The 12564-nt window shown below is 36.8% G+C and overlaps 1 protein-coding gene across 2 annotated transcripts in view; it reads right to left on the bottom strand.

Moving 5' to 3' along the window:
• Positions 1-12564, bottom strand: part of Impg1 (interphotoreceptor matrix proteoglycan 1) — a 137598-nt gene that overhangs the window by 106589 nt on the left and 18445 nt on the right. The window contains exons 2-5 of one of the 2 annotated variants that reach the window (XM_046430441.2): positions 11196-11429; positions 4947-5113; positions 4655-4683; positions 900-964 (exon numbers count right to left, since the gene is read on the bottom strand). In XM_046430441.2, the coding sequence (XP_046286397.1) occupies positions 900-964; positions 4655-4683; positions 4947-5113; positions 11196-11429 (495 nt within the window). The remainder of the gene's footprint in view (positions 1-899; positions 965-4654; positions 4684-4946; positions 5114-11195; positions 11430-12564) is intronic. The other variant, XM_046430442.2, reaches the window with a different exon arrangement.

Raw genomic sequence — 12564 nt, forward strand, 5'->3', positions numbered from 1 at the left:
AATCTTAATTTTCTCGGTTTATAGATTTTAAGTTGTCAGCATTTGACTTTTAAGACATTACTAACATAAGTTAAAACCAAAGAAACTGAGGAAAACATTGCACAGAAGTTTTGTTTTTGTATTTGAAAATATTATTAAATTATAAGGGAAAATGGTAGACTACAATAGTAAAAATTGAAAGAGAATGTTCCCATATTTAATGAACACAGAAAAAATTGTTTTCTCTTTCCTTTTGGTAAACATTGAAGCAAATAATCATATACAAAACTGGCAAGTGTGCAATGGAAATTCTTATATTTTTGAACAATGGGCTATTTAAATTGTGACAATATTTTTTAGAAGACTAATTTGATAACATCCATTCAATGTTGTAGGAGCTTAGTAATCTACTTTGAGAAATGAGTGATTTCAAAAGATTTATACTTAAATATGTTAGTTAAACTTTATTTGTAATGGCATATAAACATTTAACAATGTTGGAATAGTTGATTACATTTCTACAGGATACAATAGGATATTAGAAGTTATTAAAATGATTATTTTGTAAAAGTTTTAGTGGGAATGTTCTTTATGTCCTGTTAAGTGGAAAAAATGATGCAACTCTAATATGGTTTCAATGACGTATAAACATAGTAGAGAACTGATGGCAGCAATGGGCTAAAATCCTCCATCTTGTAGGATAATGGGTAAAGGTTTGCTTTCACCTTTATTCTCTTTTTAATTTTCAAATTTTGAGCAATGAATTTAAGTTATTTATAAGGTTAGAACAACCAGTTAGAATTGGAAAAATACACTGTAAACTCTTGTCAACTTTGAGTAAGGATTCCTTTATAAATAACATGCTTTCGTGATTATTTAAATCAAGGTTCAGAAGCAGATGAAATGAGCTCTGAGCTTACCTGTTGAAAACACAGCAGTCTCATCAGGGTCTGCTAATGTCTTCTCTATAGACAGTTCATCGTTTCTATTAGCACAATAGAAAGAAAAAGTGATGAAAAGAATTTGATGACAATAGGGAGCCTACAAATTTGCCTATGCTGAATAGATCCAAAAAAATAGAGAAAAAAAATCACACTTTAAAAATGTATGTAACCTTTTTAAAAAATCACAAAAGTGTTATTCAAATAACTTCCCATTGAAGAAAAACTTAACTACCCTGCCCCCAAAATGGTTATGTCTGATGGCAAGTTTCTCTATAAGTATCTTGGCTTTGTCTGATCTTGGGGGTGGGGGTATTTCCATAGTAGGCAAAACTGGTTCGGGGGGCCTGATGTTATATAGCCTCTTTGTGTCCTTGACCTCAAAGGTAAGAGATGACATGATCTGTGACTGGAATATTCTTCCTAAAATCTCAGATCCTCAAACCAGCCAATCAAGGTAGTATTACATTTACTTACCTAATAAAGTAACTCTTGAGGTTACAGTAATGGGAAAGATTTAGGTTTTTGGTTAATAAAGGTGTATTAAATCTGTATTCTGGACCCACCAATTGCTACAGTGGTACCAACTGGGGATTTGGAAGTTGGTTGCTGTACCATGGATGGCCACATGGAAGATATTCCAGGGCAGGTTAAAGGTCGTGGTGGTAGAGCTGTTTGCATATCTAATGTGGGTACAGTTTAGCAAGATTTATCTGGAAAGGAGTAATTGTAGTTGTATCTTTTGAAACTTGCTGAAAGATTTATTTCTATAAGCTGTTAGATCCCAAGGGATTGTGTCTGTGTTAGTAAAATGTATTTGATCTAATTTTCTGTGGTTCATCATGATGGGAAGAATAAAAGAAATGGTTAGATATTCTGTTGTTAGAAAATCATCTGGGATGGTCAGAGCCCCCAGTACCACCTACATATTTCTGCCATACCCAAATTTTCCAAAGTGCTAATAAGTGTAATATACAAAATATCACCAATCATCCCTGCATGTGCTCTGACCAATAACAATGGATGGGGATATTGGTTTACACAGTCCAAATATAAGTTTAGACCATACTGGAAATTCCAACTAGCTATTCTTGCTGTTTTTTTTTGGTTTTATAAAATAGTAAATAGTTTTTATGTAGCTCATGTTTAAATTAATCCTCACTATATTAAATATTATAGTGTATATATTTAGACAAAATTTTTTCTTTCATTTTAACTTTATAGATCTTTATAGTTAGATCTCCTGCCTCCTATTATTACTTTAGTGTCTTTGTTTTACTTTTCTGTGAAAAAAAAAATGACAAAAGAGCGATTTATAACAGTGTTAGCTGTTGTACTAGTTACAAATCAACAGCCCACTCTGTGCAGGACTCTATGCAGGATGCTAGTTTCTTTATCACTTATGATTAGGTGTGATTTTGCCACTAAGCTCTCAACCTGTACTGTCACCTAGGAGCTATAGCTTGGGAAACTGGGCCACTCGTTTCTTCCACTGGCTTTTATTTCAAAGTCATCTGAAGTGGCAGATTTATGGGCTAGTCGGATGAGAAAAATTTCTCTTTTTTCTTCTTGGAAAGGTTTGAAATAAAAGAGAAATTTATCCCTTTTCTTTTTTCTCTCTTTTTTCCTACCTGGTGACTGCCACTAATATAAAGTGTTTGTCTTTTGCTCCTCTCCAGCAATGTTGGCAGGCGTAGGAATGGATGGAGGGATTCTGTTTCTTTCTCTTTCTGCCTTGGGCTAATTTTTCTTATAATTTTTAATGTTTCTTTATCCAGACTTGGTATATTCTGTTGATTTTTTTTTCTCATGGGTAGTCTCTGCTTTGCTTTCATTTTTTTTTTTTTTTTTGAAAATAAAGGAGTCAGTAAGTTATCATTTTATATTTAAATCAGAGGAGTCAATCTCTCTGTCTTGCAAATAAAGTTCAGATTCTAGTACTAAGACTTTCTTAAGTCATATATTTCCCTTCCAATAACTTACCAAAATCTGTAAAAGAGTGGCTCACCAGATATAACCGATTAGCAACCTATGTGAGAACTTTGCACATAGAAGTGTAAAATGTTTCCTCCCCTTAAGGAGTTTTTACTCTCACAGGAAAATGTGATGAAGCAAGGAAATGTTAAGTGAAAATTTAAGCACAGAGTACAAAGTCCAGCACAGGGAGATACAGCTGCAGGCTCAGGTAGGCTGTTCAGGTATCATAGGGAGGTTGGGGGTCTACCTGGAATTGAAAGAGAGTAGGTTTTGCATAGGTGGAGTGAAGAAGGAGGGTTCTTCTAAGCAACAGGGAAAGGTCTGGGGTCACAGCCCAGATAAACAGCCCATGATGTGTGCAGTGAGGAAGTGACTTGGGGACTGCAGTGTAATCACAGGTAATGTGAGTTAAGTTGCAAAGGTCAGAGGTGAAAGTTCTTAATTAATTAGTTTGACCTATGCTGCAGTGAAAGGCCTGGGAGGAAACAACTCACTAAGGATTATTGTGGAAAAAATATACAGCATCCATAAGAGACAGTGTGATACCCTGGGGCTAGCAACTATGGGATGCTTAAACCTTCCCAAGGCCAGGAGGGGTGAGAGGATACCAGGAACCAGACAAAGAGAAGGCTCTGTGGAAAGACCTGCCTGACCAGAACTGAGCTGAAGTTGAAGGAGTTCAAGAGCCCTCAGAGACTTGGCAGGTGCATGTACAGGCATGCATGTGCCCTGCTGCTAAATTCATGACCTCATTCTCTTCTCTCCCTCTGGTTTCTTCCTCCCCCTGGCTGGTCTAACCAAAAGCCTCCTGTGCACAGACGTGTGTGGAGAAGATGGGGAGTGGGATATTCAGAAGGGCAAGGGGCAGGTGTGAGAATCTTTTGAATGCCATTGAACAGGGCTCAACATGAAAAAAGGAACATTCCAGATTTATCAATCTAGCAGCAGTTAAAGAGGAGAAGGTGTTGGAGGAAGGGACATAACTTAGGGAGATAAGATTTGATGTTCACAGAGTAAATTAGTAAGATTCTGAATCAGGTATGTGGCAAAGAGAATAGAAACAAAGCAACAAATGTGAAACATAATATAAAGAATTTCTATTAATTCATATTGCCCAATTTGTGTTTCTCTTATAGTGTTACCTTCAGATTTAGATTTCTAAATGTTATAAACGGTATGTAATTTTTGAGTTTAGATTGTGGCAATAACACCTCTCTTCTTTAATCATTTTATATAATGTGCTTTCTTTTTCTTTTTTTTTTTCATTTCAATTTTCTTATTTGATATTCAGTTCTTGTTGAGGATAGAGCTCAGTGCTTCAGTAATTTAGTTTGAGAAATACTAACACTTTACAGAATACCAAGTGAGTGTTCAAAATTCAGGTTGCTCTCTGTATTAAATATTTTCCTGATGTAACCAATAGTTTACTATAAATTCTAAAAATCAAACTATTTTAATTGCTCTATATTTTATAAATACTTTTAATTGCTCTATATCTTATAAATGAAAATATTCATGATGTTTATCAGATAGTGATGAATTCCTACACAAATATCTATCTCAATCTATAAGGTTCAACAATTTCCCTTTTATATACTAATTTATCTTCAGTACAATGTAGGCATAAATTGTCAGAATAACCTACACAGATCTTGGTGGCTGATATAAAAATCATAAAGGTACAATAGCTTAGTGTCACTCCATTATATGATCTTTTGAAAGTCAGGAGCATGCTGAACTCTATTTTGGGTACTTACCTCTCAGGGAAGCTTCTCTGTTTTATTCTCTGCAAAGAAGATAAAAAGTAATTTTACCAGGAGATAATGCCAACTAAAGAGCTAAAGTCTATTTTCATTCTTTTCTCCCTTCATCTACACTTCAACCTGCCTGTACAACATTATTTTGCAGGAATAAAATTCCTATTGGTCTTATCAGATACCTCCAAGAATTTTCCCACTGCTGCTTGTGCTGTGGAAACCAATTCAAAAGGATCCAGGGTTGCAGGGCAAGGGGCAGAGTTCTAGATACCCACAAAGTGGTTAGGTTTACCTGCTGAAGAAGATCCAGGTGCTCCTGTGAGTTGCTGAAGTTTTTCCCAATGTCAAAGAGGCAGAAGGTCTCCTGCTGGCAGATGCTAACCCAGTCCTGGTACTCCTCAGTGTCAGGGATGCGATCCAGGAAGATCCTGTATGCTTCCCACACCACTTCCTGACACACTGCAACACAGAGCCATTAGGGGGTGGAAAATGGCCACATTTAAAGAAGAAAACCCTTCCCCCAAAGCATAATCTCATGATATGGAAAATTCTTTTATGGTTTATATTGACACACTAATTTATAGCCCATAGAAATTAATTCATTTAACAAAATATTTGTTAGACCCTTTCTATGTGCTATGGGAGAAAAAAGAATATAAGGAATGTAGCGTGTGCCTGTGTGTGCGTGCACATGCACAAGCATGCATGTGCAAATGCAAGTAAGGCTGCAATGTCAAATAGGGTGGATGAGGAAGACCTCACTATAAAGGTGACTTTTGAGCATTTGGAAGAGAAAGCACTCCCCCAACCCAGGCTCAGTGCTGTCACCATTCTGCAGAGCTGGTCTGTCAGTGTGGCTAGAGCATCACAGAATAATGGAGGATGAGGACTGGATGAAGATATGGAAAGGGGGTTACAGATTGTATAGGGCCTTGGAAACCAGTTGTCTCCAAACTGAGGTAGTTACCCTGGCTATACTAGAAGTCTTTCCAAGGGATGAACAGACAAATGGAAGTTTAAAAAAGAGTCAATTTCCATGCCTCATGTTCCCTGTGCATGCTTTCCTAAAAGGACATATCTCTCTTTTTTTTTCAGTTCCCTTTTGGTCACAATCCTCCCTCTCATTCATCCTTTCCTACTCTTATCAGGGTTCAGTACCTCTAGGTTACCATAGGAATGTATGGTTTTAAATAATGGCACTGAAACTGAGAAAAGGAGTGAACTTAGATACAGAATGACACATTTTGACCACTCAGGTGATTTCTGATTCTTTGCTTTCAACAAATTAGGAGTCCTAAGGGAGTTGACAGCTGGATAGATCATTAAGAATAATGATGACAGATCATGATGTATTATTGATATATAATGCCAAAGGAATTAAAGAAATAATGATATTATAATAAAACTTTGTTCCCCTCTATTTATTTATGTGAGCAAGTTTTCTTAGCACTTAAGTGAAATTAAGTAATATAATAGGAATAAAATTTATGCTAAACTCCATCTAATCTTAAAAGGCACAATATAAATAATGACTAATAGAAAACCAAAGCAACATCATCAATCTAGAGATAGACACTAAGGTAGCTTAAGCTACAGAACTGTCATTTATACTGGATCCTTCCAAAGCTTTGTAATTTGGCATTTATACTTTTGTATTTATAAACATAAACAACTACAAAACCTTTATCTCACCCTACATCCATCTGTAAATAAAATTATAAAGAAATTTGTCTAATTTTTATATTTTTTTTTTAACCAGTTACATGTTAAAGATTACTAGAAATGCAGCTGAATCCAGAAAATTTTATTTTAGACATAAACCCTAGATTCAGGGGAAATAAAAATATGTAATTTCAATGTTTATACTTTTTCCTTTTTTTTTACAGAGAAGTATTTGGAGCAATCAATAACATTTTAAAGCATAACATAAGTTACATTGAAATAAGACTGTTAGGGGGGTGGTAAAATAGAAATGTGGTGAAAAGGGGACCATGTAACATTTCCTTCTCTTAAGAAGAGTTTGTTTATGTATTTGTTGAAAGAATTCGATGGTTCAATAAGAGTATTCAGTGGATGTAGTAGATTCCACTGGATATGTAAGAATGATCCAGTTCTTGTTGTATTTATTTATTTATTTTGGACCAAGGATTGAACTTAGGGGCACTCAACTACTGAGCCCCACCGCCCCCAGCCCTATTTTGTATTTTTGTCTCACTGAGTTGCTTAGTGTCTCACCATTGCTGAGGCTGACTTTGAACTCACTATCATCCTGCCTCAGCCTCCTGAGCCACCTGGATTACAGGCATCCACCACCAAGCCCAGCCAGTTCTTGTTTTATTTTAAATATCGAAAGTTACAACATTTCTAGTTATTTAAACTTATGATGAAAAACTTTGCAAGGGGATCAACTGAAAAATGTACAAAGGGGAATAAAATGTTAAATTGTTTTGAGGAGTTAAGTTAGTAATCAATACAGAAGTCTCCTATTATAAAAGCAATTGTATAAGTGGATTTTTACCTCTGGAGGATGGGAAGCAGTTGAAACCTTTGGGGCAGAGGCTGACATCATCTGACTTTCTAACTAAGACTAGTTGACTGCTGTGCTGAGGAAAGGGGTGGTGGGGAGGAGCAAGGTAAGAGGACAGTTTGGAGACTCTTGCTTTTATTGCTTTATCTCCTTCCTCCCAACTTATTCTATGTCTGGATTTTCCCAAGCTTTCTGTTTTAAAAGGCAAAGGGAATTCCAGATCAGTAGAAGCTGAAGTCATTTACCAATAGAAACCAGATAAGAACCTTTAAGGTAACTATTTTTTTAATTAGTAATTCCCCTAGAGGGTGCAGTCCTACCAACTCAAATGTGCCATCTAGTTTCCCAAATGGCAGGATCAACATTCATGGGAGCAAAAAAGTAGCTTCCCCCGGGAGAACCCACTTTTTGTGATTATGACCTCTCTCTTGTCAGGCAAGGATCAGGGATCAGTTTCAATGTCTTTTTCAGTACCAGCCATCACATGGTTCTTGAGCCTTCATTTCTACTCAAGGGTCTACATGCCAGTCATGAGAGAAACAAGACTTGCATTTTTTTTTTCAGATTTATCCAAACTCTGAGAGTTATTTGTTCAGCTTGAGCAAGTCAACTGCCTTCACTACCCTTCTCTCCTACATACTCCATACTCTTTCTGGGGACTCTATTTTGCCCTTCCATTTTTTCCCCCAGTATACCTGCTAGTTTAGGTCAAAACCCATCTAAGTGCCAGAGATACAATGATATATGAAAAAAACTATCACTGCCTGCATGGTATGTTGACCCTTGACTAGAGTTGATCTGTGATCCCCAGTCTTGGCCTAGGCCTGAAATATGACCACAGAGGCCCTATCTCTCTGCTCTTTAATGTGTAGGCAGCACCCCAGGAAACACAGGCTCTGGAGGCCAGTATGGCTATCTATAATGGGAAGTTCAGCCCTGCAGATGGTTATTCACAACTGGGAAGAAGAATATGAGACCAATGGTGTGAAAAATTTAGGACTAAAAAAGCGTTTTCACACCATTAGTCTCATCTAATTCTTCCCAATTGTGAATAGTTAGTAGTAGTGTTCATGTTTACTGTGATTTGTATGCTTATGCTTCTATTTGTTAAACATCGAATGGGGCTGGGTACACATTCATTGGGAACACACACTGGAATGGGAATCAGGATGTTGGGTCCTACCCATGTTCTTCTGCCAACTGTGCCCCTGATCATGCCAATTTACTTCTTCAGATCTCATCTGAAACGTCTCTAGATGTTTTCCAGATCAGTGCCTCTACAGAACTTTGAGGTGTAAACAGATGACCCAGGGATCTTATTAAAATGCAGACTATGACAGTAGGTGTGGAGTGGGATATGAGAATCTACATTTCTAACAAGTTCTCAGCTGCTGCTGATCTGTGGACAATGCTTGGTGTAGAAAGATCCTTCCCATCTTTCATCCACTCTAGGTTACATGTCACCGAGGAAGAAAAATCTAGCTTTTGATATTGGAATGCAGGGAGAGTGGAGATAGGAAAGACAGGGAAAGCCTGGAGTGAGTGTGGTGGGGGTCAGAGGGGACACAACTATAAAGCAGGGAGCTTGGATGCTTGGATGGGGAAGAGCACAGAGCTCAGCCTGGAGAGGGCCAGAAACAAACTTCCCTTTTTTACTTGTGCTTTGGGATGAGCGTGAGCTCAGAGCATTTTCCCTTGTGTTGCTTTAAGCATTGGGAAAAGAAATAGCTCAATATTCCATTTGATTTAGGAATAGCGAGCTTTCTCCCCTGAGTTTGAAAGATGTCAACAGATAATTTTATAAAAGCGGTGATGAGATCGGTAAGTGGGTTACTCCATCAAAGGAACACTGTAGCTAGGTCTTATTTCTTGTTTCTTTGTGAACCAATTTGTTAGACTTAAGAAATCCACGCTGATGAATAGTAAAATTTAATGTCACCCAGGGACAGCTATAAAGATAATGGACTGTCATTGCTGTGGGGAGAAAAACAGTGGTTTGTTTCATCCAGGGAAACAAGAATGAAAGAGGCAAACCTAATCAAGAATAGAGATAAGAATAAAAATTCAGGACTAAAAATTAGGTTGCAGCAATAAATAGTCTATTCTTCAAATACTTGCAGTGAATCCTGTTTGTGAGTGTTGTAAAGAGTTACAAGTTACAAGAAAATAGTTAGCAATAGTGTTCATGTTCACTGTGATAAAAAACTATATATTTGTATGTTTATGCTTCAATTTGTGAATACTATATAAATTACCAGTGTCATTATCTGTCAATATATAGGCACATTCAAAATGAATAATTTATGTATTTCTCTCTCTCTGTCTTTTCTTTTTGCATTTTCAATGAATGGGATATTTGCCTTCTGTATCATCAAGAAGTATTTATTGAAAAACCGCTTTGGTAAGATGCTATGCCAGGACCTCAGAATATTTATATAGAGTACTTCTTTCCTACAACTGGAGTTCTCCTGACTATAACCCAGTACTTTTCAATTTTCTATGGATGTGGTTTCTATCAGAAAACAAATCTTTTTAATTCCACATAAAATGAGACACATGAGGAATTATAAGGCTTGATTTTTTTTTTGAAATTCTTAGTTGAGTATGCCTCCAAAATACAATAAGAACTCCTCAGATTAATTTAACCCTGTGCATGTTTTATAGATACAGACAGCCAGATGTGGTAGGATTCACTTGTAATCCCAGTATATCAGGAGACTAAGGCAGGAGAATTGCATATTTGAGGTCAGTCTCAGCAACTTAGTGAGACCCTGTCTCAAAATTAAAAAAAAAAAAAAAAAGAAGGTCTGGGAATGTAATAAATCTCACTGGTAGAGAACTCCTGAATTCAATCCCCAGTACCACACACACAAATCTCCCTCCTGTAGATGTAGACTTCTAAGACCTTTTTGGATGTTAGTATAATGATGTAAGTTTTCAGTCGTCAAAATACACAACATATCATAGGCTAGAATTGAGCCAGCTTGCTCTACTGAATGGGCTTTAAGTAGAGCAAGAAGGCTCTGTATTTTGGAATAGGTTCAAGCATCTAGAGTGATTAGGGTGGGAAATCTGTAATATAATCTCCTTAATTTCCATGTATAAGATGAGTTGAACTTAGGCTTCACAGAGATAGGTCCTTTGTGTTATTTGTGGCTACCCAGAGAAGTGAATAGCAGCTAGAGAAAAAACATTTTTTATTTTAAAGAAGCAGCTCTGGGACTTTCTTTTTTCATCTATGGTATACAAATAAATAAATTAAAAAAAAACTAGTCACGGATGGCTGTGATGGGATTTAACCCCTTAATGACTTGTGGGAATGCAGGAAGAATCCTGTTAAGCTGTCATGGGGTAGAAGCTGCACTGTGCCTCTGCTGGGAGCTGGTCATACCCTGCATTATGTCTTGGCAGTCACTCTTAATTAACTGTTTCCCCTCCACACTCCAACCTGCCTCCAGGTTTCCAAAAATTAGAAGTTTTTTTTTTTTCCTGGATTTGCAATCAATAGCAGGCTTGTTAAGGGGAGGGAGGGAGGGGGGGAGAGAGAGGAGAGGAGAGGAGAGGAGAGGAGAGGAGAGGAGAGGAGAGATCTGGATTGAAATGTTGCTTTTGAAAAATGAAATCTTAAGTCATAATTCAACTTGCTCAGATATCTGGTGTTGCAATCATTCTGTACTTTTCACTTCATACGAACAATATTAAAATTCAATATTGGCTTCAGCAAAAGTAAAACAAAGAGGTAAAATCTGTATATCAAGGCTCTCTATGACTTGTCAAGTGCCATTATGATCTCAAGTTGCACAGGACATTGTTTTAAATCACAAGAGATGATACCCACCATAGTTTTGGATGTTTACTATTCATTAGTATCAGATTAGTGGGCTGCTTTTTTTTTTCCTCTTGTGGCTAAATGAGAGTCTCAGGAAGCTTTGGGTAAAGACAACCTACAGATGAATGAAATAAAAGAGATGAAGAAAGAAAAAAAGCCTAAACAGGTTTCAGCTTTTTCCTTACCTCTCAATCTATAATAAGCTTGAAGACTGGCTAAAATCTGTTTCATGGATTCCTGTGGACAGACATTAACCCCAGTTGGGAAAAATGCTGATCTTTTTGTTCGAAGTTTTGCCAAATCAAATATTCGTCTCATGGTTGACACTTTGTACATTTTTGCAGTATTGTCAGCTGTTTCGATTCTTGGGGCATTGTCTATGTCTTTAGTTTCAGAATTGTATAATCTAATGGAGATATCTGTAAGAGAAAGATTATTTCCTGGTGAATATATGCATTTATGTGTTTTATGTGACATACATGGACAAATGAATGAAATATGCTAAAAATCATAATGCTTTGGCTTATAAAATACCTACTTTGGTGCACCTGCCAACTATAATATTCATAGGACAAGATATTTTCAGAAATAAGAGAATAGCATAATGAGCTGATCAAGTATTTTTTTTTTTTATAAAAGCCAACATCTCAAATCATCTTGCCTTTAGGAACTGCCAAATATTGAAACCATTTCCCACACATCTCTCTGAAAATCATTCCTCACTTAGCACTCAAGACTCCCAAGAGATTCTTCTTTCGATAGACATTATAATTCAAGTGGGGAATGATGGATCATTGTGGTACCCAGAGGTATACTCTTAGGGAGGAAATGGAGTGCTTCTAAAAACCTAGGAGAAAAAAATACAACAAAATAAACTTCCTGCCGATTAGTGGCAGCCTAGGATTTCTAAATGACAGGGTGCAGAGTGTGGCAAACAGGTTGAAAATTATTTGGGGCAAGGATGAGTCTTAAAGGTACTTTACAGAGAAAGCTTGCTTTTTTATGAGGGTGGTGAGAAGAAGGATGAAGGGGAGGTCAGAAAGAGGATCTGGTGGCAAATGTAACTGCCTAAGCTATTTCATGGTGCAGGCACTGCTGTGTCTATTAAGTTTAGAACTAGATTTCATTTTTAACTTTTTGGACCCCTTATACTGAATAGCTTACATTCCTGAGCACTTTTTAATTTTAAATTCTTCCACATGTTTTATTTTGTACCATTCTCACAAAAGCTTTATTATTTACATAAATATTATTTTTCTCAGTGTATCATGTAGCAGGATACACAGGCTCACAGGAGGCAGAGCATGTTTACAGTATAATGAAGTCTCGATTCCTTCTCTGGCATTTAATTTCTTCCTTTTTACTAACTCTACCAATTAAGAAAGGAAGCTTCTATGGACAATGGCCATTCAGTCTGGCCCCTTGATACTCCAAAGCACCTGGTTTATGGAGATACATATTACCATTTTAACTAGGGGAGGCTCTTTAACACATCTTCTGAAATGTGATACAGATGAGACAATCAAGCAGAAATTCAAGCAGGTCAGCTGGAAA

This window comes from Marmota monax, unplaced genomic scaffold (genome assembly GCF_021218885.2).
Source record: "Marmota monax isolate L192 unplaced genomic scaffold, Marmota_monax_Labrador192_F-V1.1 WCK01_AAM20220418_F8-fsc00227, whole genome shotgun sequence".
NCBI classification, from domain to species: domain Eukaryota; kingdom Metazoa; phylum Chordata; class Mammalia; order Rodentia; family Sciuridae; genus Marmota; species Marmota monax.